A 27,110-nucleotide genomic window follows, 5' to 3' on the forward strand; every position below is an offset into this window, starting at 1 on the left:
CGGTGATGTGATTTGGCAGCCATATTGTTTTTATTAAAAAAAACAACCTTCAAAAATCTTCTTCTCTGAAATGGCTGAACAGATTGAGGCAAAACTTTACACATATGACTGCCCTATCCATGAGGAACTAAAGGGTCACACATATGACATCACAGGTCACGTGGTTTGGCAGCCATATTGAATTTACCCTAAAACCTGCAAAAATACCCCACTCAAAAGAAGTCGTGGCGAGGGTTCACCATCTATGATTGCTCTTTTTCTTGTTTTTTAAGTGTTTCTTCACCATTGAGAGATAGTGCTAAACTGATATAAAGCACGATATCTCATAAAAGTTGTTGACGGATTCGGTCAAAAGTTGGAGGACAGGTTGGGTGTGTAGCAAGGACAAATTGATTCAATGTTGGTGAAGATTTGAATCTGGATCTGGATACGAGAATTATTTAAATTTTAAAGTGATTCTTCACCATTGAGAGATAGGGCCAAAAACGATAGAGTACTGCACAGCACGATATTTCAAAAATGTATTGGGCCCGATATGCTCTCGGGTCATTTCTACCTCAGTTCACCCAAGGGTTGTAACCTGACCCCCTCAGATTTGGCTAATTTTTTGCATGTATGTTACATATGATAGTCTATGTTCACAGACAAAATTTTAGCTAAATCGGACTAGGGGTTGACGAGATATGACCTTGAGAACTTTTGACCTTTTCGACTTATGTCGCGTTTCCACCAACATTCAAATCCTCATATCTCAGTAACCCCTTGCCCTATCTCGATTATTTTGGTGTCGTTGGAAAGGTAATTGTCCGTAGAATGCAAATCCAGCATCGATTCGTCAATCTAGTTAAGTTAGGGGTGAATTATTTGTTGACCTGACATTTGACCTTGAAGACTTTGTGACCTTGACCTGGCCTTGCATGAAAATGAAAGTTCATACTGTCTACTATAACATATCAAAAAACTGGAGGGGTAATATTTTTTGTTCTCGAGATATTTTTGGCCAAAGTTGCAAAGGTCATAAAAATGCAACGAAACCAAGTTTGGTTTGGTTGCATTTTGATCCAGATGAAATTTGATCCAGGTTGTTTTACAAGGACGAACTGCTTCGATTTTGGTGAAGATCCGGATCCGGATACTACTACTAGAATTTTTAAGTGGTTCTTCACCATTGAGAGATTGGGCCAAAAACAATATATGGCACGATATCTCAAAAAGTTGTGGACGAATTAGGACAACACAGTACACAGGTTAGGTGTGTGACCAGTGGCGTGCAGAGGTCTGGTGATGCCCAGGGCAAATCTTGATTGTATGCCCCAAAGACTCAAGTATTAGGCCTAATATACTGAGAAATATTATTAGAAAGGAAAACATTTTGAATATATAAATACAGATGAAACATGAAATAAACGCTTTATTCGATTTTAATATAAATCAATCAAATTTATTAAGTTCTTTTCCCCAAATGATACGTCCTGTCACAAAACACCTGAACTACTTCACTTTTTACATCAACTGTGAGAAATTCTTATTCTTTTTCAATGCTTATTAAAGCCAGGTCGGTCAGTCGCTCCTGTGACATAGAAGACCTCAGATATGTTTTTATTCATTTCAGTTTTGAAAATGACCTTTCACAGCTTGCGACTGAAAATGCGATTGTAAGCAGTAATCTGTATAAAACACACAGCGTCGGAAAGATATCCCTCCCATACTGCAGTAAAGACTCCAGAGCATCTTTAGGATCAGGGGGAACTCTATTCCCTCCAGCTCGAAGGAACATCACAAAATCAATAATTTCATCACATAACTGAATTGCAACCACATCATTGTCTTAATAATTTGCAAAGTCTGAACATTCCTTTTTTTAAATTTCTCTCTTTCTTGTTCATCTTCAATCACTACTGAATTCAATCGGTCACTGAGTTTTTGAAGACGGACACTGCGGTCTTCAATTTCAGTTTTTAATCTGTTCACAATCTCTACCATTACTCTATTCATTTCTTCTTGTGCCGTCAGTCCGCTATCACTTGCTGACTCTCCAGGCATTATTCTTCTTCTCCTTGTTCGTGCAATTGGTATTCCCCAATTTTCACAATATTCATTGGCTAAATCTATTGCATTGTGGATAATTTCGTCATTCTTCAAATTCAAGACATGAATAAGTCCTCTCGGATCACAAGAAGCTTCATGGAACCCCATTTTCGGATCCTGCAAACGTTTTGAGACTTTCTCCACTGATGATAAAACTGAGTACCAAAAATTTAATAAAGCTATAAACGGGAACTGTTGAATAGAGTTCAGTAGCGATCCTGCATCAGATTTAGTTTCCCTTGAAAATTCTCCTTCCAGCAGGTGTTGAAGGTTTGCAATAACGTTGTCACACTCTTCGTGGATTACTTGCACAGCATCTTGGCTGGAGCTCCATCTTGTGTCACACTGTCTTTTCACAGTCCGAGTGACAAAAGATTTTAAAACTTCCCAACGAGAAGTAGATGAAGAAAAAAAAGTAAAGAGTTTTTCCAAAATGCCAAAAAATGTAACAAAAACAGGTTGCACCTCACTTGCATGGACACAGGCCAAATTGAGGCTGTGGTTCTCGCAGTTCACAAACACAGCTTTTGGGTTAACTTCAAGAATTTTTTGTTGAACACCTCCTCTCACTCCAGCCATAACTGCTGCGTTATCATATGCTTGACCACGACAGTCATTCATGGAAATTTTGTCTTCTTCCAATTTTTCCTGAATTTTATTTACCAGGCTGACTGCATCTTTCTTGTTGACTTGAAAAAATCCCAGAAATGTCTCCTTTATTTCTACTTTTCTGTTTTCATCAATATGAACGTAACGCAGAATTTCAGAAACCTGATCTTCATGGGCAATATCTGGAGTTGAATCCAGCATTATGCTAAAATATTTTGCGTCCTTAATTTCGTAAATTATATTTTTCTTGACAGTTTCACCAAGAAGATTGATTATTTCGTTTTGAATTCTGTTGGACAAGTAGGTGACACTTTTGGGTTTCTCTCCCTCTCTGCAAGTGTTTTGCTAAGATGTCATCATATTTGGCCAAAAGTCTGATTGTTGCTAGAAAGTTTCCTGTATTTTCACTGACTGTCTCCCCTGGCTCTGATTCCCCAGATATTCCTTCTCCTCGATGTCCACGATAGGCCAGATTCTGTTTTGCCAGAAAGGATATAACCTCGACAATCCGTTCAGTTATAGCTTTCCATCTTTTCTTTTCAGCAGACATTTGCTGTTGAAGTTCAGCATCTATCGTAGTTGAATGATGGAGTCGAACTACGAGGTTCAGGTGTTCCCTCATGTGAGCTCTATGAGAAGGGCTTTTCTCATGGTCAGGTATTCTTGGATTTAATTTTCTCCAAGTGGAGAAACCATCTTCCTTTCCAAAGTTTGACACAGATGACAAATGCTCCTTTGAAAACAAAAAGCAAACAAAAACAGTAGCATGCTTTCCGATATGGAGAATATAACAACCATTTTCTCTCCACAATTTCTCCGTTTGTGGAAACTTTATCAAACCACTGTTTGGAAAATGATCCCCCATCCTTCTCAGCAAATGGACCACTTTTATTCTAATATCTTTCAGGGCCATGTTGTAATATTGTCATCTTCAAATGATCTGGAATTGGTTTCTTCAAACAGCCAAAATCACTTCTCTGCAAAAATATGCTAAAATCTTCTTTATTTTCTTCACATGGATCATCATCCTGACAACGAGACTGAGGAGAGAGAGTATTACATTCTGACCGAGCTGAATCCGTATCAGAAAAATCCTTCTTTGCACCGACATCATCTTTTACTTCTCCAGGTTCTCCTACTTCTTCTTTACTTCTTTTAATCCATGCATCGAATGCCCCTCTTTGATGGGACTCATCTTCGACTCTGCCCCTCTTTTTTTCCTGTTCTGTGCTCCACTCAGTTGTACTTTCTTCATCTGAGACATCTGAAAACAATATATATATATATATATATATATATATATATATATATATATATATATATATATATATATATATATATATATATATATATATATATATATATATATATATATATATATATATATATATATATATATATATATATATATATATATACCTGGTGTTGGCGCAGTGGTTAGGGCAGCGGCTTGGAATCCAAAAGGTCCTGAGTTCAAGCCCCGTTGGGCCACTGAATTATTACACCAGGGGGTTGACTCAGCCTGTCATCCTTCCGAGGTCGGCAAAATGAGTACGAGTGTACTGGCCCGGTGTATACCCCGGTTAAAATAGGTGTACCATATCCCTGTGTCGTAAGAGGCGACCAGGGTTGCGTCAGGAATGGCATCCGGCGTAAAACATGTGCCAAATCACGATGCGGATCATACGGATGATCCGCTGTGGCGACCCCTAACGGGAGCAGCCGAAAGAAGAAGAAGAAGATATATATATATATATGTATATATGTATATATATATATATGTATATATGTATATATATATATATATATATATATATATATATATATATATATATATATATATATATATATATATATATATATATGTGTGTACAAAGTGATTACTAACTTACACACTTCTGAGACAAGCTTATTTTCTCTTGAACAAATATTCATTCTTGTATTTTTAGATAATAAGAGAACAAAAAATCTTAATTGGAGATAAAACCATTAAACCATTAAAATTAAAACAATAATATTGTTATAGATAACAGCTCCACCACCAACTCCCTGCGCGTTGCCAATGCGGATTTTTATAGCCCGAGGGGAGAAGCATTGGAGGTTTCGCCACCCGAAATCAGCGCTTCCCCTTTTCACCTCTGAACCTTCACCCCAGGCAGGCTCCGCCCCTTCACCTCTGATTGGCTGGCCTTTTCCAGGACAAAGCCCGTCTTGATCCGTTTATGCAAATCAGCCGTTTGGACGGCTGATTGCACACGGACACTGGAATGTAGCTCCCCCTGTTGCGCCGCAAGTTCGTAACAACGGCATTTTGCCGCTGTTTGCTGAGGAGGGCGCTGTGTTGTGGAGATGGCATGGTTGTGGAGAATAAACTATACTGCAATAATTCTGAAACTCGATAATAATAAGTGCACAAAATACTCGTAACATTTCATTTTCTATCTCAAAAACCGTTAAGACGCATGAGAAAATTGGAAGAAAATGGTAAGCAATCGGTCGGTTGCAGACGGATAAACCATATTTCATTTCTTTGTTCCTTCGTATCAAATTATTTCACACCGATTCTTCACTGATAATTTTGTGCAATTTATATCATAGACTTGCAAATTAGTGGTATCTGTATTCGAATATTAACATGTTAAGGAATAAATGTCTCCTATTCCAAGATTAAATGCCGTAGCAGTCCTCTGATCATCCAGGTTTCACTCTTACTATATCCCACGTAAATATTTCATTAAATATCACCAAAATAACCTATAAGAAACGTAGTTGCACCCGTTCTAGAGCTATTCACTGACCTGAGTAGGTAAAAGAACTAATCTAGATGCACAAAAAGCTGAAGGAAAGACGAGTTATGACTCGAGGAAATGCAGGAACGAACAGCCACGTCTGCTTGTTGCTTTTGATGGTTGCACCACATACATCATGCGCATGCATGTGGGGGGATGGGGAGAAGCACCATTTTCTCCAGACAGAAAGGTTACACCATGTTAAAGGAATAAAGGGCTAACAACTACCTCTACAGTGCAGTGAGCCTCCAAAAATTGATTTATCACAGCTGAAATTTTAAAATTACTATCTTATTTCCTTCTCTGATTGAATGCCCCCATCCAATGGATGCCCGGGGCCAACGCACCATCGCCCCCCCCCCGCCCCTCTGCACGCCACTGTGTGTGACCACGATGGATTTATTCGATTTCGATGAAGACCTGAATCCGGATCTGGATACGATAATTATTTAATTTCAAAAGTGATTCTTTAGCCTTGAGAGATTGGGCCAAAAACAATATAAGGCACAATATCTCAAAAATGTATTGATTGGGCCCGATATATTCTCGTGGATCAAGCATGACGTGGTGGAGGTATGCGCTCTATCAAGTGCCCTTCTTGTTTCACCTGCAACTATATCATAGAATAGCTTCTTTGGAATTGTACTGTCGAAGAAAGGCATTTGTACAATGTGGATTGAAAAAGTATCTCGTTTATCAAATAATTTGGTGTGAAATTTATTATTATTATTATATGTATATATATATATATATATATATATATATATATATATATATATATATATATATATATATCGATTTATAATTCTAAAAAAGAAAATGAAGTGTGATTTTGGTTTTCCTTTTTTAATTCGAGTAATTTTGGATACCTATCTAATATATAAAGCTCATTCGAACCACTGACTGACTGAGTGACTCACTGAGTCACTGACTCATTGACTGATATTAAAGTTCAGCACCTTCCAGGTGACGTAGAAAGCTGAAATTTTGCATGCTGCCAGACATCGAAGTCAATACACCAGGAAAATCACAGAACTGTCGGAAAGTGTCTAGAAATGAAAATATAAATAAATGAAAGTAAATAAATGGGAAAAATGAAAAAAAAATGCAGGTGAGTGACCCTGAGACAATGGGGAAGCAAGGTAATTTGGCGTGCCGATCGACATCGAAGCTGATATGCCAGGAAAAATCACAGAACTGTCAGAGAGCGATCGTAAATTAAAATGTAAAAAAACCAACTTGCCAAAAGGTGACCATGTGTGACTTCTTTAAGGTCACACTGAGGTGAACAGAGCTGCTATCCACCAGGAGCGACTCCTTGAGGAATATCTGCCTACGAGAGATTTCGATGAGAATCGTTCTACAGAGTAACCATGAAAAATATGTGTTTGCCTCATAATGTCACCAAATGACGTCATAATGTCTCAAGCTTGACATATCTAGAAAGCACTCATCGAGGTGTTCAATTTGAGGTATTACACGATATGGTTCCTAAAACTTGAAAATTTGACCTTGGGGTCAAATATGTTTGACCTCAGGCACTAACCATGAAGGTCAAGGCCAATCGCCACCAAAAACTATTCAGCTGAGCGCCAGACCATGTACTACATTCCCATAAAGTTTGGAGACGATTAGATTAAAATTACTCAAAAAATAAGGGTTTCGTCGACTCCCCTGATTTGCGACAAAGTGACCTTGACCTTTGACCTTGACCTTCAAAATTTTATGCGCTGAAAGGGACCTCTATAGGCCTCTGATATGCGAAGTTACAAAAATTTCCAATGATAACTGTGCTCTGCAGAGTGATTTCTACGTGATTACAGACCGAAAAAAAACAAACAAACAAACAAAAAAACATATGAAGGTCAAGGCCAATCGCCACCAAAAATTAATCAGCTGAGCGCCAGACCATGAACTATATTCCCATCAAGTTTGAAGACGATCCGATCAAAATTACTCAAAAAATAAGGGTTTCGTCGACTCCCCTGATTTGCGACAAAGTGACCTTGACCTTTGACCTTGACCTTCAAAATTTTGTGCGCTGAAAGGGACCTCTATATGCCTCTGATATGCGAAGTTACAAATATTTCCAATGATAACTGTGCTCTGCAGAATTTTTTTATACGTGATTACAGACAAAAAAAAACAAAAAAACATACAGGCTGACTGACATATCTTGCAAATACTTCGTTTTGGCAAGATAATAAATGAAAAAAATGTCGGTGAGCGACCCAAGACAATTGGGAAGCATGGTTCGTTATTGCTTACAATGTGTAAGCATGCTCTGCTAGTATATATATATATATATATATATATATATATATATATATATATATATATATATATATATATATATATATATATATATATATATATATATATATATATATATACACACACACACACACACACACACACACACACACACACACACACACACACACACACACACACACACACACACACACACACACACACACACACACACACACACACACACACACACACACACACACACATACACATACATCTAAATATTATTTCTGTTAACGTCTGCGTGTAATTTGACGTATCTCCTCCAAAAATGCCGGATGGATTGTCGCCACTTTCGGCATGTGGGTGCTCTGTGGTCTAATGAACAGCATGGGCTATGTGAGATCGCGCCAGATGGACACATTTGGCAATTTTGGGCGATTTTCTAATTTTTACGTTCATTTGCATGGCGACGTGTGACGTCACCGCTAAGAGGCGTAATTCCGTCATGACATCATCGGTCATTCGCTGACGTCATCACGTTTGTCGTCGACAGACCGTCACCACCGAGAGGCGCAATTCCACTCCTATAAAACAGTGTCTGCAATGTAAAACCCTCTTCTGCACATGCTGACTACCCCAGAAGGTGAATTTGACACAAAAAATGTAACAACAAAAGATTGTATATAATGTAAAGATTTATTTTTGTTCACGACGTCTGCGCGTTATTTGACGTTTCTCAACCGCCATCATTACCTGTGTTGTGTCTTGCGTGTGTGATCTTCAAATTAGAGTGTCCAGCGGTGTTGGATCGTCGGATGTGTGCCAAAAAGTGCCGTTCATTGAAATTTGCATTCTGATTCTCGGTCACCCTCCACGGCTCCTGTTCAGTCTAGGGCTAGGCCTAAATCATGTTAAACTTGCCCCATCAGAGGCCAACCTTCCAGTCACTGCAGAGGATGCAATTTCCAGTCAGACTCACATACTCGATGACCGTAAACAAATCCCAGGGCCAAACATTTGACAAACTCGGAATATACCTCCCAGCGCCCGTGTTCTCCCATGGCCAACTATATGTTGCATTTTCACGTGCAAGAGGTTACTCCTATATATCTATCAAAGTGGACAATAATTCCTCACAATGACTATTCAGCAATAAGACACTCACCCAAAATGTCATCTACAGGGAGGTCCTTTAGAAAACTAAGGAAAGATAACCATAGTGCATCACATCCCTAATGACACCCTCCGCAGCTTCCCATAACATCAACTATTATGCCTCATCCACCTTTTGCCACCCATTCAACTCCGTGCGGAGCATGAGTATATGCTAGTATATATATATATATGCCATTGTCCCTCTCTCCTCTCTCCTCTGTCCCTTTCTCCTCTCTCTCCTCTGTCACTCTCTCGTCTGTCCCTCTCTACTCTGTTCTCCTCCCCTCTGTCCTCTCTCCTCTGTCCCTCTCTCCTCTCTCTCTCTCTTCTCTCCTTTCTCCCCTCCCCTATCTCCTCTCTCCTCTGTCCCTGGCTTTCTTCCTTATGCACAGCCACATCGTTTAAGTTACAAACTCCAAACTCGGGGTACAAATACATCTTTGCGTGGGGGGTAACATAGGCCTCTAAGCTGTCTAGTTACCGCTGGCACCAGCCGGACTCACATGGGGGTGTGTGAGGTGGGGGAGGGGGTGTTTTTTCTCTTTGTAAATGCATACAGTGTAGCGACACTTGGTGCTGGTGACTGAGGGTATTACAATTTCCTTTTTTAATCTGGGCAACGCTGAGGTTAAAGCACTCTTCGCACGGGTAAATTTGTCCTCCTCCCCTCCCATCAAATCGTGAGTTTGGTTCAAGCGATAATGACTGATGTGTTTACAGACTCACTGACTGGCTCACCTAATGACAAGGCCTGGAGTTGGCTTAAGTCCCCAGGGCCTTGAGTTCAAGCCCCTGTTAGGCTGTTGTTAGGGTTGACTTAGCCTGTCATCCTTCTGAGGTCAGCAAAATGAGTACCAATGTGCTGGTAACAGGGGCATTGATTGCATCAGCAGCATCGCCATGCCCCCAGAAAAAAGATGCAGTCAAGCAGCCACAGGGTGCATTCATATATATATATATATATATATATATATATATATATATATGTATATATGTATATATGTATATATGTATATATATATATATGTATATGTATATATATATATATATATATATATATATATATATATTTATATATATATATATATATATATATATATATATATATATATAAAACATATGGACATAGCCTGATTGCATAAGCTAACTGAACGAAAGTTCAGGTGAGCTAACAACATCTCATTCACTTTTATATCGAAGATAGACTTGGGGAGCTTGGAATAAGACAAATAACCTGCACCAGTCTTATAGAATTCAAAAATTGAGGTGAATTCCCTCCGTAATTTATCAACTCATTGCCAGTCATATCAATTGACCTACATGTTTTGCCCCTGTTAGAGGTGGTCAGGTACATTGTAGACCTGAGAGCCATGCAGGACAAATTAATATGCCGATAACCTTTAGAACCGGCTCCAAATGGAGATAAGGTCTCTTCCCTTCCTAGTTTTAAATGTCTTTGCCTTTTCCTGGCCGAAACTCTGACCTTGGGAGCAAAGTATAACATACTGTAAAGCATAAAATCCCAAACAGTATCAATAGATCTAAAGCTATAAATTGTGATGCGAGTAAAATATTTTGGGTGTGCGAGGAGTGGTCAGGGTGGGGGTGGGAGTACAGAAGTGATTTTTCACTTAATTAAGAAGACCATTTAGGATTTAAATGCCCACGATAGCTGCTCTTTAACTTATAGGTTTACCCTCGCCAGAGGAGAGGATATTGCATTTGGAACCGTTTATTTATTACTTGCAAAATCGAAGATTTTTCAAGTGTATTGGTTGGTCGATTTTGTTATCCTGTTTGTTTGTTTGTCTGTTTGTTTGTCTGTTTGTTTATCACCTACAGGTCACAATTTTAAACCAATCTTCATGAAACTTCACCACATGGTAGAGTTTGTCGTAAGGGAGAAGCCTATTGTTTTTGAGGTCAAAAGGTCAACTACTTCGGTGAGATTTCGAAAATCCTCAATTTTCAACCGTTTGACTTGAAATTTGAAGAGGATTTATATTTCAGGTAACTGAATTCAATAAGCCAATTATTTTTGAGGTTAACATGAACCAAAATGTCAACATAGGCCCAATGTCAACAACGAAGGTGGTATATCTAAAATCCTCAATTTTCATTCCATTGACTTGAAATTTGAAGATGATTTTCAAATCAGGTCACGGAATTCAACCACCAAATACTTTTCTGTACCGCATCGGCCAAAACGTCAATATAGGTCCAATTTCTAAATTTGTCAATTTTCATCTGATTCACTTGAAATTTGAAGAAGAGTTGCATATTTAGTCATTTAATTCAACCACCAATTATTTTTGAGTTCAAATTTGTTTCATGGATTTTGCAAGTAGCATGCTATGCATGATGTCTTCTGCTTGATTGTTTCTTTATTACTTGCAAAATCGAAGATTTTTCAAGTCTATGGGTCAGTCGATTTTGATATTCTGTCTGTTTGTCTGTCTGTCTGTCTGTCTGTTTACCACTTACAGGTCACAATTCGAAACCGATCATCACGAAACTTTAACAAGTTGTAGAGGTAGTCTCAACTGAGAAGCCTTTTGATTTTGAGATCAAAGGTCATCTTGAAGTCAAATTTCTAAAATTGTCATTTTTCCGTCCGATTGACTTGAAATTTGAACAAGATTTGCCTGGTGGTTAGGGTGGTTAGAGTGGTGGGCTTGGGATCCTAGGGTTAACATGAGTTCAAATCCCACTTGTCTGTTGAATTAATACGAGGTGGTGTTGACTCAGTCTGTCATCCTTCTGAGGTTGGCAAAAATGAGTACCAGCTTGCTGGGATGATTGAGCCATTTGAGTATCCTGTGTCAGAGTGGCGACCCATCCAGGATTATGCCCAATAGCCCAGGAGATTGCTTTGGCAGCACTGATGCTCTGTACAGAGTATGGCCCCAATGTATGGTGTACCACTTTGACCTTTTAAGACACTTCTCCCTTTTTACCTTCACACATTCTGACCTTTTGACACTTAGACCCACAGACCATTTAACCTTTGCAACTTTTCAGTCCTTTGACCATTGCACATTTACTACTACACCATTTAGAACTTTCATTTGCAATCAACATTATTTCATTTAGTGCATCTTTCCATTTATTTGCCACACAAAATACACCACACAAAACAAGTCCTGGTTAGGGTATGCAATCTCTGATTGCTTTTTCTTGTCCCTTTTTATACTCATCCTTGACTGCAATGCTCCTTCTTACATTTCCTCATGAAACTCTTATCTCTTGTGTTTTAATGTTGTTGATTTGATCAATTATTGCCATGACTTATTTCCCCAGATGCAGCTTCAGGAGGAAGGAATGGCGTTAGGCCTTGAACACCCACAGGCACGTAGTATTCTACTTCTTCTGAACAACATCGTGCAGGCACCTTGGGATGGGATACATGCTTGCCAACAAGAGGAGAGGGCCACAGGCGATTGTGGCTTATGTCAGTCCAGTGCTCTATTTTATGAGCTTGCCCATGACCTCCTCGCTCAGTTGGTTCCTAATGAAGAAGCCATATTAGTGGTGAGCAGGGGCCGCTGTTAATCCTGGGCTATTCGGACATAGCCAACCTAACCTTCCATAATTTCAATTCTGATTTCATTGTTTATGTGCTTCTCTCGTGTGTTATTGTGTACTTTGTGTGCTTACCTCTGTAATTAGGATGCAATTCATCATCATAAATGTTCTGTGCTTTTCATCTCCATCTGCTTTTCCCATTCCCATCTCACCGTCTGTTCCCTTCCGTCCACCACTCTCTCCCACGTTTGCTAATATCGTGCCATTTCGCATTTTCGTTCTGCCCTTCGCCAGCACCAAGACCCAAATCTTGTACATCATTAATAAACATATACAGCATCATTTTTATGTAATTTGATAGTCCAATTTTCCACCCTAGCTGCTGTGTTTGTGATTGTGTGCTGAAACTTGGGTTGCAAAAGTGTCATCCAGGTCTTTATATAATGATTTAATCAGACTGTAATCCCATTCTTATTCCCCTCCTTCTCTGTATCACTCCCCTCCGCCCTTCCATAAATCTATTCCCTTCTTTCCTTCTCATCTGTTCTCCCTCATTCGTTCATACCATTCTCATTCCTCTCCTATTCTCCTCTGGTTCCATCTCTCACCCATTTTCCTCCATCTCTTATGTTGCAATCACCCCGTCTCTTAAGAACTATCAGCCATGGTGGTGTAATAGTTGGATTGTCTGCTCTGAGCCTGGGAGGTTGGTGGTTTAAACTCGAACCCTGGCTGAGTCATACCAAAGATTTAAAAAATAGTTTATGCTGCTTCCATGCATGACACTCAGCATTTAAGAAGGACAGAGCACAGACAAACAACCATAAGTTGATAGTTATAGCACAGGCTTTGATAGACCTGTGTCAAGGTTTCTTGTAAGGGAACTCATATTAGTATTATTATTATTATAATTATTACTAACTTAATAGTTCCTTATTCCTCACCCGATGGGTCTTTTACATCAGAGGGCTTCAAACAAATTTCTCTGATTTCTCTGTCCAGGTCGCATCTCATTTGTCTGGCAGAAACCTTTCTCACACAGGATGTTTCTGATTCATCTGTCTCCCTCCCTGGCTCTTCCTTTATAAGCTTTGACAGACCCAGCTCAGGTCCTGTACCCCCCCTCCCGCCGTTTTTCTGGACTCCATGCAGAATTTCTGACTGAAGTTGTGGTGTATTGTATTGTGTATTGAAAGTTGCAAATGTTACCCTGATTCAGAAAAAAGCTTTCCAAGTCTGATCCACAGAACTACAGAGCTAGGTATAAACCGTCTCCCCATCTAAAGCAGTCATGGAATCTATCATTTTTTTCAGACCTCAGCCATTATCTCTGCTCAGCAGTTCAGCTGCCACCCAAGATATTCCACCATAACTATGGTGCTTCTTTTATGCCAACAATGCATGCATGCAATAAATCTAAAGCAATGATGCAGGGTCATCTCTCAGGACATCCCTCTTGCTTACATTCCAGGACAAGGAACCCAGCCTTACATTCCAAGCCGTTTTCTAATGGTATTCAGCGTACCCTCCTTAAAGATTATCAGAACTTATATGTGAGTGCAAAGATTGTGTTGCTCATCAAGGAATTCAATCTCCAGATCTCCTTCTTGAAACTGGTGTTTTGCAAGGTCGTGTTTTCGGACTGACATTATTCTTAGTCTCCTTTACTGATATTTCCTGTCAGTGTAGAGCATGAAAATTTGACATTTCAAATGAAAAATTTTTCCATTGCATGAAAGACTGATGTAAAAAAAATAATCTTGTGATGTTTTCAATCATTTGATTCAAAATATAATTTATTTGTCTATCACTACTGTGCTGTTCTTGTTGAAAATTTATTTTTGAGGTTTTTTTTGGTTGGAGTTGAAAGTAATGCGTTCTTATCTGGTCGGTGTGAGGCAGGATGGACCAGAAAGCCTGGAGGATAGCATGCTTGTTCGGAAACCACAGTTTATTATTGGCGAGGAAGATGAAAATGATTCTTGTATCATTGCTACAGGGGCTGGGGATCCTCAGGGTTCTCAAGAGAGCACAGGTGAGTGTACAGTAAGCCCTACAATATTTCAGGGGTTACATTCTTGGAAAATGCCATAATAGTTAAAACAGTGATCGTGGAAACCAAGGGCCAATGGGAAGAGGGGAATTCGGTTCCTGGACTTCGAGGAAGATCAATAGCAGCCAAAAATAAACACATTACAATTGAAACAAGAAAATGAGCAATCAGAGATTGCAGACCCTCGCCAGAACTTGTTTGGTGTGGTGTGTTTTATGTCACGTTTGAGTACTTAGTGTGTTACGTAATTAATAACAGCATAACTGGAACTGTCAATTTGGAACTGCTGGCAGTGATGACCGGGTATCAAGATGTTCCGCTTTGATGCAACCCCGCTTTGATTGGACACCTAATCATGCCTGACCAATGAAGTTTATTATTATTCAGTTGAATTTAGAATGGGAATAAAATAAATTCAATTCATATCAAATGGAAGACCAAATAGGTACAGTCCTGCATTTGAATTATCAGAAGGAACCCAAACTAGCAAAAAGCAAAGATAAAGTCATCAGGAGGAAGTTGGATAGGATTCACATTTTAGCTGCTACTTCTCTACCATCAAAACCATCCAGGCACAGCCAAGTGAGGCTCATTCAAAAAAAAAAGAAAAAAAAAAAAAAGAACCCAGATCAAAAGATTTAATAATTCTGGCACCCAGACCATGCATCTGATCAAGTTCAAATTTAAAATGTATATTCCCCATTAGTACTAGATCATTATTGTGAAGTTTCACATCAATTGATTAAACAGTTCATGACAAAACATGATTTCCTATTTTTCTTCAATCCAATATGGCTGCCAAACCATGTGACCTGTCAATTATTCCTTAATAAAATTGGGAACATTTATTTATAACATTTATATTATAAATGTTTATAACATTTTTGTTTATTTATAACAAAAAGGCTTGGGGAACATTTATGTGAAGTTTCCCCTTGATCTTACCGTCGTTCTGGAGAAGATTTTTTTTATAGGTTTGAGGGTAAATCCAATATGGCTGCCAAATCGTTTGACCGATTACATCATATGTATGAACCTTTTGTTCCTCATGGATAGGCAGTTATATGTATAAAGTTTTGCCTTAATATATTTCGCCACTTCAGAGAATAATTTTGAAGGTTTTTTTTTTTAACAATATGGCTGCCAAATCACATAACCGATGATGTCATCAATTTTTTTTCTGTGGACCATTTTATCCCAAGATGATGCTCAAAATCTTTATACTGATCAGATGTAGCATTCTACAGATGCAATTATGATGTCATAATGAAGGTACCGATGTCATAAAAATCACACTTATTCGTCGTGAGGAGTACTTGCTATGTGCCAAGTTTCAATTTTTTTCTTGAAGCGGTTTCAGAGATACAGAAGTCCAATTTTTTTTCTGTTTTTCCAACATGGCTGCCACACCATGTAACCTATGATGTCACAATTATCATTAAAACATTCTACATCAGTAGTCGCTCATATAGTGAAATTTTTGTCTCAATCCGACAATCAATTGCAGAGAAAAACACTAAAGTTCTATGCAGACAAACAAACAAACAGACTCAAATGCAACGCCCTCTCCTTCGGTGAGGGTAAGTAAACAAGTATGTATGTATATATATATATATATATATATATATATATATATATATATATATATATATATATATATATATATATCTTACTATAATTCACCGTCTGTCTGTCTGTCTGTTCCCAGGTACCGCAAAAATGGCTGAACTGATCACAACCATTTTTTGGGTTTGTAATCCTGGGAACCCTTGAAGTAAAATAGGCATAAATATAATAGCATGACCCCCTTGACAGCTCCTGTAGGGAGCGGGTGCTTCGAGTATATATAAAGCATACTAATATTGAAATAAACATGTAAATACATTAAATTCAGTGTAAATTAAAAAAACACAAGAGTTTTACCTTTAAAATTTATTCCGAAACAGCGAGGTGGGTGAGGGTAAACATATTATGCACTCGTTCGTTCTGTTCTCTGCTGTAAATAGAAAACACAAGACTTGGCTCAGAGATAATGATTATGCTTTGGGGGGAAGGGGGCAGTGGAGGTTAGAAAGATGTGGATGTAGAACTTGCCTTGACTGTGGGATCATCAGAGCATGACGAGGTCGCTTGCTCCATTGCCACATCGAGGAAGGGGAAAATGATCCTTCACCACCTTGATCCAGAGCAGAACTTCCCTGCTTGAGCAGGAAGGTACAAGATGGTATCCTCTTCCAAAATAGTCCCATCTCTTTGGAGTTAAAAACCTGCCTTTGCCTCGATTAGTTCTATGAGCCATGGTTAAACTGGAGCCTTCACCTCCAGGTGACTCGTGGAAACGTTGATAAATCCACAGTGATTTCTGCCAGTCAGGTCAGGTCAGGACCTGACCAGTCAGGTCAGGTTCGATCTGTGACCTGCTACAGGTACCATGTAAACCTGTACTAACCTGTTCCATGGTCGGGTTGTCGGCGACTAAACCGTCTCCCCCACCAGGTTTTGTGGTGAGGGGGGTGTTTGGATATGGACACCCAGCAGGATTAAAAACAAAACCTGTCAAAGGGCGGAGGAGCTCCTGGTGAGCCAACGGCCATCCATATCTAGTGCCCAACTGTGTCTGCGGACATCCTCCTGCAGTTGGGTCACTTCTTATTAGGAGGTTGGTGGCAGGATTTGCACTCCAGCCACCGTAAAACCCTTCATTCCGCAAAACGTAAAAACGCAAAAAAATCTGAAAACCCACTCCGTGGGAGTACCTCCTGTGCAGCTTCCCTTTGCAGGGCAGCTCACCGGATGACGGGATTGGGGCAAAGCCTTCGGGACCCCCAATCTTTGATCGGAGGGAAACCATGGGGTAACATCCCTGGGTCAGATTGCGGGAGAGTGTGTCGGAGTGGTGCTGAGGTGTCGTCCACCAGACGGCGGTCTCCTTGGGTTAACCTGAGGCGATCCCTTCGGGTGGGTGCCTGGAATGTCCTATCCCTAAGAGAGGATGATCACCTGTCTCTGTTATCATCTGAGCTCAAGCGTTTGGACATCGGGATTGCAGCTCTCTCTGAGGTTCGGAGACCGGATTGCGGCGAGATAATGGTGGGTGGTTACACCTACTATTGGTCTGGTCGCTCTGATGGTTACCATACCCAAGGAGTTGCTGTAGCTGTGTCCAATAAGCTGACCCCAATGATAATTGAGGTAACACCGGTCAACGAGCGTATTATGAGATTAAGGATTCGTCACTCCTTAGGTGTCATTTCCCTGGTCTCTGTTTATGCTCCGACTGAGGCGAGTGATCTCACCGTGAAGGATGCATTCTACGCCACACTCGAGTCTGTGGTTGATCAGTGCCCCAGACGAGATACACTTCTAGTCTTGGGGGATTTCAATGCATCGACTGGAACTGATAGGGATGGTTATGAGGTGTGTGTTGGTCCCCATGGGTCAGGAACTATGAACCAGAATAGCACTAAGTTCCTTGACTTTGCAAGAAGTCATGGACTTAGGGTGGCTGGTTCATGGTTTCAGCGCCCACAAGCTCATCGCTGGACTTGGTATTCCAACGCTGGCGGTGTGGCAAAGGAGATTGACCATGTCCTCATTGACGGTCGTTGGAGGCTGATCCAGAACTGCAGGGTCTACCGGAGTGCTCAGTTCCTCAATACTGACCACAGGCTTGTTGTAGCAACTCTAAAGCTGCACCTTAAATCCTGGAGAATGGTACCATCCCAGCCTAGGCTGGATGTTGCCAAGCTCAGGGATGAGAGAGTAGCTGAGGAGTTTGCGAACAGGCTGAGTGGACACTTGGGGGGTCTGGGTGCTTTGGGGGGTCCTGAAGAGTTGTGGAGCGCCTTCAAGACCACCGTCCTTGATGTTGCCGGTGGATGTCTTGGAACTCACCACAGGGCAAAGAAGAATTTTGTCTCTCGAGGGACACTGGATACCATTGACCAGAGTCGCAGGGCCAGGCTGAATGGCAGAGCTGAGCTGTTCAGGGAGCTGAGGCGTAAAACTGTACGTGCACTGAGGGTGGACAAGGAGGCCTATGTGTGAGGAATCTGTGAGGGGGTAGAGCATCACCTGTGGACAGGTGATTCTCGTCCCGCTTACAGGGGAATTCGCGCATTACGTTCATCCAAACCCATCCCTCGGAGCACTGCAGTTCGAGCAGAGAGTGGTAGGCTCTTGACAGAGGAGTCTGAAGTGAAGGCCCGCTGGGCCGGTTACTTTGAGCGGTTGTACCAGGCTGATCCCCCAGCTGTCGAGTTGGACGTCAAGGGTGTTACAATCCCTGTTGCTGACCCTCGAATCAACTGTGGTCCACCTTCGCTTGTGGAAACACGGGCTGCGGTGAACCAGTTGAAACGGGGCAAAGCTCCAGGGATCTGTGGCATCCATGCCGAACTTCTCAAGGCTGGTGGAAATGCTGCACTCGTGTCGTTGCATGCAGTTTTGTGCTCTGCCTGGAACACAGGCATCATCCCAACTGACTGGAAGAGGGGCCTTGTTGTCCCTCTCTGGAAAGGGAAGGGTGATCGCCAAAACTGCAACAACTACCGAGGGGTGACGCTGCTCTCAGTGCCGGGCAAGGTCTTTGCTCGGATAATTCTTGATAGGGTTCGCCACCATCTGCTTGAGCACCAGCGTCCAGAGCAGTCAGGCTTTACACCAAAGAGGTCAACGATTGACCGTATCCTTGCACTTCGTGTCCTCACCGAACGCAGACGAGAGTTTCGGCAGGGGCTGCTTGCAGCCTATGTTGATCTCTGTAAAGCGTTCGATTCAGTGAATCGGGATGTCCTCTGGAGGATTCTTGGTCTTCGTGGGGTGCCACCAAAACTGATCGATCTGATGTCTGAACTCTACTCTGGTACTGAGAGTGCTGTGAAGTGTGGTGGTACCACCTCTGACTTATTTCCAGTTGTTACTGGAGTTCGTCAGGGATGTGTACTTGCCCCCACACTTTTCAGCACTTGTATGGACTGGATTTTAGGGAGGATGTCGGAGAGATCAAGTTGCGGTGCATCGTTTGGGAATGTCAAGATCTCGGACCTTGATTTTGCAGACGATGCAGTCATCTTTGCGGAGACTTTAGACATCATTTTGGGGGCCCTGGAGGTGCTGAATGAGGAGTCGGTGCCGCTGGGATTACGGGTTTCTTGGGTCAAAACTAAGATCCAGGCTTTTGGTGACATCTTGGATGCTGCTGTCCTGTCTGTGTCTGTTTGTGGTGAGGATGTTGAGGTCATGGAGAGATTCACTTACCTTGGCAGTGATATTCATGTCTCTGCTGGCTGCGAGTCAGAGGTCAATAGACGTCTGGGTCGGGCCTGGGGAGTCATGGATTCACTGGATCATGGGGTGTGGCGCTGCCGGTACCTGTGCGGGAGGACGAAAGTCCGAGTCTTCAGGTCCTTGGTACTTCCAGTCTTGCTCTATGGGTGCGAGACTTGGACTCTGACCAAGGATCTGAGACGGAGGCTTAATTCCTTTGGTACCAGGTCTCTTCGGAGAATCCTTGGCTATCGCTGGTCGGATTTTGTATCCAACGAGCGGTTGCTGAGAGAGACTCGGATGAGATTTGTTACCTGCATAGTCCGTGAGCATCAGTTGCGTCTGTATGGACATGTGGCTCGTTTTCCTGACGCTGATCCTGCTTACCAGATTCTCTCAGCGAGGGAGTCTCATGAGTGGAGGAGGCCAGTGGGCCAACGACGTGCCTCATGGTTGCAGCAGGTTGACCATCATCTCAAGGAGATGGGGATGGGCCTGGCATCTGCCTGGGGGGTGGCCAGACGGAGGCCCCTGGAGTACCGGCGGAAAGTGGACGCAGCGACGCGCTGTTCTGGCACATGCTCCCATACCTGACCTGACCTGATTTCTGCCGTACACCAGTCCACTCAAAGTTCAAGTAAATCCACAATGGGTTCTCCCATACACCGGTCCACTCAAAGTCTTTTTTTCTGTTTGGTCCTCGATCCAAACATTAAGCGCTTTTTCCATCCTTTCAATATGAGGATCACAGGACTGGAATGAGCCTTTTGCGCTTTGCTGGCCGGAATTCTTGCACAGATATTTGAGTCACGTTTACCACACAGTCGATTCATTGATCTCATAATGGAGGCCCACAGATAGCACACTTTCACTTCTTGCCGACATTCCTAACAATTCAATTTCTTTGCAGAATTTCATAACCTTTCTCTGCCATTTGGTACAATATATTTTGTCCATCATTTTATGTTTACTGGAAGCACCTGCTCCCTACGGGAGCCGTCAAGGGGGTCATGTTATTATATTTATGCCTATTTTACTCCAAGGGGTCCCAGGATTACACAGCCAGAAAATGGTTGCGATCGGTTCAGCCGTTTTTGCGGTACCTGTGAACAGACAGACGGACCGACGGTGAATTATTGTAAGAAGATGAATAGGATGCAAATAAGCACATTGACAGTGAAACATACAAAGGCATAGACGGGAGACAAAGTTCTATTAAACACGATCCTGTCACGCTTAAATTTTGGTTCACCACAGATGTCCTCTAAACATGCAAGTTACGATATAACTAATCAACTAATTAATCCCTTAACCCTCAGAGTCCATTTTCTCTGCATTATTTATGGTAGTAAGGTTTTCACAACAGTCTTACTTGCGATACATCACAAATCTTAAGAACAAGAAACAATTGTGCCATTTGATGCCATTTTGTTTTTCAGCCCAAACATCTGGAAAAGAAACAGAAATCCAAGAGAAAGATGATTCAACTGAATCCAAGTTCTGCCTGGAACAACTTACTGGTCCACTCAAGCTTATCTACACAATCCTTCAGGTCTTGTCAAACTTTGCATATCTCTTCACGCAGTTTTATGGCCTTTTAAAAAACTTTTTTTTTTTTTTACAAATCTCAAACTTGGTTACCTGAAGTGTTGTTCTAATGCAGTGACATTATGTAACACACCTTTAAAAGGGTAGATAGGTTAAATCTACTGCAATATAAAATGTACTATTTGCTTTAATGAGGATGTCAAACTTTGCATATCTCTTCATGCAGTTTTATGGCCTTTTAAAAAACTTTTTTATTTTTTTTTACAAATCTCAAACTTGGTTACCTAAAGTGTTGTTTTAATGCAGTGTCATTATGTAACACACCTTTAAAAGGGTAGGTTAAATCTACTGCAATATAAAATGTACTATTTGCTTTAATGAGGATGTCAAACTTTGCATATCTCTTCATGCAGTTTTATGGTCTTTTTAAAAACTTTTTTTTTTTACAAATCTCAAACTTGGTTACCTGAATGTGTTGTTCTAATGCAGTGACATTATGTAACACACCTTTTAAAGGGTAAGTTAAATCTACTGTAATATAAAATGTACTATTTGCTTTAATGAGGATGTTAAAAACAAAATCCTTTGGCATTTTTCACAATTGCACACTTTTAACTAATTTGTATTTTTACTAATTATTCAAAGGTTAATGCACTTTCTCTCTCTCTCTCTCTCTCTCTCTCTCTCTCTCTCTCTCTCTCTCTCTCTCTCTCTCTCTCTCTCTCTCTCTCTCTCTCTCTGCACCATCTGTGAGAATTATTGTATGCTAGTTGTAGTGTTGGAGTTATGTTAGCCTTAAGGCAGAGTATTTACCACAAGTTGGGAACATTTCAAAGGCAAGGCTTCATATGACAATACAAGGATTTACTCACTCAATGGTCCACATAATCAGAAGAAATCAAAGAAAATTTATTTTGATGTGATTATATTAATTTTTAAGAAACAAACAAAGAACTGAACATCTATCTATAATTCCAGCAATCTCTGTGTGTCTGTCTGTCTGTCTGCGACCGCCGTTTCTCGACGACCACCGGTCCGATCGGATTGAAACTTGCCAGGAATATTGCTGGGGACCCGCGGATGTGCCTTTTCAAGGTTTGATATCGATCGGACGAGTGGTTCCCAAGTTACGGCCATTTATCTCTCGACCGATGACAAGACACGGTGCTATGACGTCACGAATGACGTCACAATTAATGCTTGTTTGTTTATTTATTTATTTATTTTTTGCACGATCGACAGTCCGATCTGATTGAAACTTGTCAGGAATATTGCCGGGGTCCCGCGGATGTGCTTTTCAAGGTTTGATATTAATCGGATAAGCGGTTCCCAAGTTACGGCCATTTATCTGTCGACCAATGACAAGACACTGTGCTATGACATCACAAATGACGTCACAATTAATGTTTATTTATTTATTTATTATTATTTATTTTGCACGATTGAAACTTGCCAGGAATATTGCTGGGGACCTGCGGATGTGCCTTTTCGAGTTTTGGGAGAGAGAGCGGGAGCGAGAGAGAGAGAGAGAGAGAGAGAGAGAGAGAGAGAGAGAGAGAGAGAGAGAGAGAGAGAGAGAGAGAGAGAGAGAGAGAGAGAGAGAGAGATAGAGAGAGGGGGAGGGGGAGGCTGCACATACTGACACTCACCTACGGGCACGCACCTACGGGCCCACCCCTACGGGCCCGTGCTAGTGGTTTTTAATTCGAATAATTTTTTGAGGTGTTTCAGTAAGAAAAAACAAGCCCATTGGGTACAATTCCAGATTGGGTACAAGCCCATTGGGTACAAGCCCCTAACAATTCCACATAAACTGCCATGACATCATCCAGGGAAAGATTGTCAGCAAACAATGGATAATGGCCGCACAACTCGCTTCAAACTCGTCAGAAAGTGGATTTTATGAAAAATTTTCTGATCAAGAATCCCCAGATTTGACGATAGTCAAAATCATTATGTAGGAGGTGCTGTCAGACCATACATGTATGAACTCGAGGTTGAGATGATGTCAAGGGAGGGGCGGGGCCAATCAAACGTTTTTTTGTGGGGGTGGGAACAATCAAGTGTAAAAGGGCACCATATAACATTCTAATCTTCCTTTCAAGATATTTATTCAAGAAAGGAACCACCATTAAGTGATAAGTGAAGCCACATCTATTCATTCAACCAAATATGATTTTCTGATTCTGTCGACCTTTAAGCACGTCGCTGCTCTTCCAATCTGTATATGACCCAACATTTTTTTTTTTATCATATTGTTCATTTATTTATTAGCATCGTAATGGTGGCAGTTCCTTGTTAGCAGATGTACAATTAACCTTCATCTTACCAACATATTTGTGCATGTTAACTACCATCTGGGGTCTTTTAGGACCCCAGCTCAAAACCGCTCGATTTCCCTTTATCTGCTACACTTTGACATCAATGACTAAACATAACATGTATGGCTAAATTTATGAAAGGCATTTAAGAGTTCGACATTGTACAATTACTAATCGTGTGATGATCACTCATTCAATGTTAATCACCAATCGCTGAAGAGTGATTATCTAATGGGAATTAAAACCTTATCACAAGCATTTAAATAACAAACAAACATCTACACATCAGCTGAGGAGATGTTTAAGAGTGTGTTTAAAGCCTTTGAAGCAAGCATTGCATGGCTTACAATTGGTAGATTACATGGATAGTGAATATGGATGTGCTAGGAGTGCTTGAATCAGCTGTGTTGGTCCATGGAATGAGACAAATATCTTCAGCTTGTTTCAGACTACCAGCTGCTGCCAGAGCATCATCATCATCCACGTCATTATGTACTTGATCCAAGTCTCCAACTATGATTGCCAATATCCCAACAAGTTCACTGGTCGCAGCCTCCCCACTTATTTTTCCATGTCGAGTTTCTTCTTATGACCCAGTGCCTTTGTCTTCAACTTCATCCTCCTCCAGAGTTCTCAGAGATCCCTGGCAGAGTATTTTGGGCACTCTGGGAAATGGGCCACCATCATTTTTGAAATACCTTCCCATGCGAGATGCTTTTTCTTATTTGTGCCATCACTTCTCCCGTCTTGGATTGCTTGCTCTTTGGGGGAACCTTAATTACTTCGATTAAACCCATTCGTTGCTTCAATGAAAAATTGTCCCCTCTTTTCTTTCCAGACATGTTGTCATCGTTGGAACACACAAGCTAAAAATTGATGTACGTGAGGCCAATGCAGAGACATTTAGGTGGTGAATTGATTCGGTAACCTCTTCTATGGCACTGAACAAAATAAATGTTTAAAAGTCATTGAATCATAACTTCGGCACACACAACTAATGGGCTGTTTCGGAGTGCACAACTTATCGGCTGTTTAGACACACACAACTAATGGGCTGTTTAGACATGCACCACTAATCGGCTGTTTCGAGGCACACAACTAATGGGCTGTTTAGACGTGCATCACTAATTGGCTGTTTACAATACTTGCAAAATCCACCCCCCCTCTCGAAAGGTTGCCATGGATACATCAAATTGTCCATTTCATTAACATTAAAATTAACAATCTTAAATAATGCTCAAGTCAATTGGATGAAAATTGATTATTTTTAAAATTAAAATTTATGATTTTATGCCTGGTGTTGGCTTAATGGTTAGAGTGGTGGGCTTGGGATTTGAGGATCCCAAATTTAAATCCCACTTTGCTGTTGAATTAATACCAGGTGGGGTTGACTCTGCCTGTCACCCTTCTGCGTTTGGCAAAATGAGTGCCAGCATGCTGGTATCCTCTGTTGGAGTAGTGACCCTTTCAGGATTGTGCCCAATAGCCAAGGAGACTGCTTAGGCAGCACCAATGCTCTGCACAGAGTATGGTTCCAATGGATGGATGGATTGATGATTTTAGAAGTTTGACCTTGAGTTGACTTTTGACCTCAAAAATAGTTGGTTTCCAAATTCAGTGATGCACTCTGCAATTGTTGCTTAATTTTCAGGTTAATCAGATGAAAATTGTGATTTTTCAGATGAAATTTGGTGATTTTAGAAGTTTGACCTTTAGTTTACCTTATACCTTTTGACATCAAAAATAGTTGCTTTCCCAATTCAGTGATGGACTGCACAAAGCCTGTTCAACCTTCAAGTTAATAGGATGAAAATTGATTATTTTTCAGGTAAAAATTGATTTTAGAAGTTTGACCTTGAGTTGTCCTTTGACGTTTTGACTTCAAAAGTAGTTCATTTCCCAATTCAATGATGCAATTTGCAAATCTTGTTCAAATTTCAAGTCAATCGGATGAAAAATGTCGATTTTAGAAATACCACGTCAAGATCACCTTTGACCTCAAAATCAAGAGACTTCTCAGTTGAGGCTACCTCTACAAATTGGTGAATTTTCATGATGATCGGTTTAGAATTGTGACGTGCAGGCGATATATAGAGAGACAGACAGACAGACAGAGACAGACAGACATATAGAATAACACGAAGAGGACGTCGTGCAGAGCACGATACTTGCAAAATCCAGAAAACAAATTTGACCTCAAAAATAATTGATGGTTGAATTCAATGACCACATATGCAACTCTTCAAATTTCAAGTCAATCAGATGAAAATTGACAATTTCAGAAATTCGGCCTATGTTGTTGACCTTGGGCCTATGTTGACCTTTTGGTCGATGTTGACCTCAAAAATAACTCACTGGTTGAATTCAGTGACCTGAAATAGAAATCCTCTTCAAATTTCAAGTCAATGGGATGAAAATTGAGGATTTTCGAAATCTCACCTAAGTTGTTGACCTTTGGCCTATATTGACCTTTTGACCTTTTATTATCAAAAACAATAGGCTCCTTCCTTTTTTCAAGCTCTACCATGTGGTGAAGTTTCGTAAAGATCGGTTTAAAATTGTGACCTGTGGGCGATAAACAAACAAACAAACAGACGGAATAACAAAATCGACTGACCAATATACTTGAAAAATCTTTGATTTTGCAAGTAACAAACAGTGAGGGGTGAAAACATCACTTCCTTCACCTTCGGTGGTGAAGGTAATCAATACAACAATGCAAGTTGAAAAGGTACGCAGATTATTTTTAAAAAAATAACTCCAAAAAATGTATACACAGTACATTAAAGGCCAACGTATGAGCATTCTTTAGAGACTGCTTGTGTAAGCCTTGTGAAGGACATGTACAGGCTTCATACAGCTTGTGCACTCCAGCTTTACATTTTTGTCAGCAATCCGAGGACGCAGGTAACATCTCCTTCTCTTCCTCTAATGTTGTTCTTCTGCAGTTGGGTGAGCCATGAGTACACCCAAAAACTTCATAGCCAATCTTATTGGAGTTTGAAGGGTTGGTGTTTTTAGCTCTGCACTTGATCTGTGGAATTGTCAGCTCGTGTGCCAATTTCAAGAGGAAGATTCGTCTTCGCTGCTTTCCATCAGATGCCTTTCATTGTCGAGAATTTTCCATCCAGATCATGGAAGCAGCAACAGCACAACATCTATTGTATTCCCAAAGAACACTGGCCAGTGATTGACATTCCTTCTGGTAGTGTACATTGTAACCAGGTTATCGAGGTTGTCGACTTCACCTTTGGTCATATTGTAATGAAGGATAATATCTGGCTTCTGGTTATACCCTTCAACATTATCATCGTGATGCATGGTTAAGAGAGCCAGCACAGCCTTGCCTTGTGCTGGTACGTAGGAAACAAGGATGACTTGATCTTTGAAAGTAATCAATGAGCTTTCCACCTCCCTGGCATTACTGGCTTTCTCGCATCTAGAACATCTGGCTTGTTGGATCGCAATGTTCCAACGCAGGTCAAGCCATCATTGAGT

At 40.8% G+C, this 27,110-nt stretch overlaps 1 protein-coding gene across 13 annotated transcripts in view; it reads left to right on the forward strand.

Annotated features, from left to right (window-relative positions):
- UNC79 (unc-79 subunit of NALCN channel complex) overlaps positions 1-27,110 on the forward strand; it is a 259,172-nt gene that overhangs the window by 77,058 nt on the left and 155,004 nt on the right. For all 13 annotated transcript variants that reach the window (XR_015061602.1, XM_085894924.1, XM_085894914.1 and 10 more), the window contains 3 exons: positions 12,198-12,428; positions 14,325-14,457; positions 21,183-21,295. Coding sequence is in view for 12 of the 13 variants with exons in the window: in XM_085894924.1 (XP_085751050.1) it covers positions 12,198-12,428; positions 14,325-14,457; positions 21,183-21,295 (477 nt within the window). In the remaining variant the exon portion in view is untranslated. The remainder of the gene's footprint in view (positions 1-12,197; positions 12,429-14,324; positions 14,458-21,182; positions 21,296-27,110) is intronic.

Source organism: Eptatretus burgeri, chromosome 9 (assembly GCF_056783735.1).
Source record: "Eptatretus burgeri isolate ZD-2024b chromosome 9, Ebu_testis_v1, whole genome shotgun sequence".
Taxonomy (NCBI): Eukaryota; Metazoa; Chordata; class Myxini; order Myxiniformes; family Myxinidae; genus Eptatretus; species Eptatretus burgeri.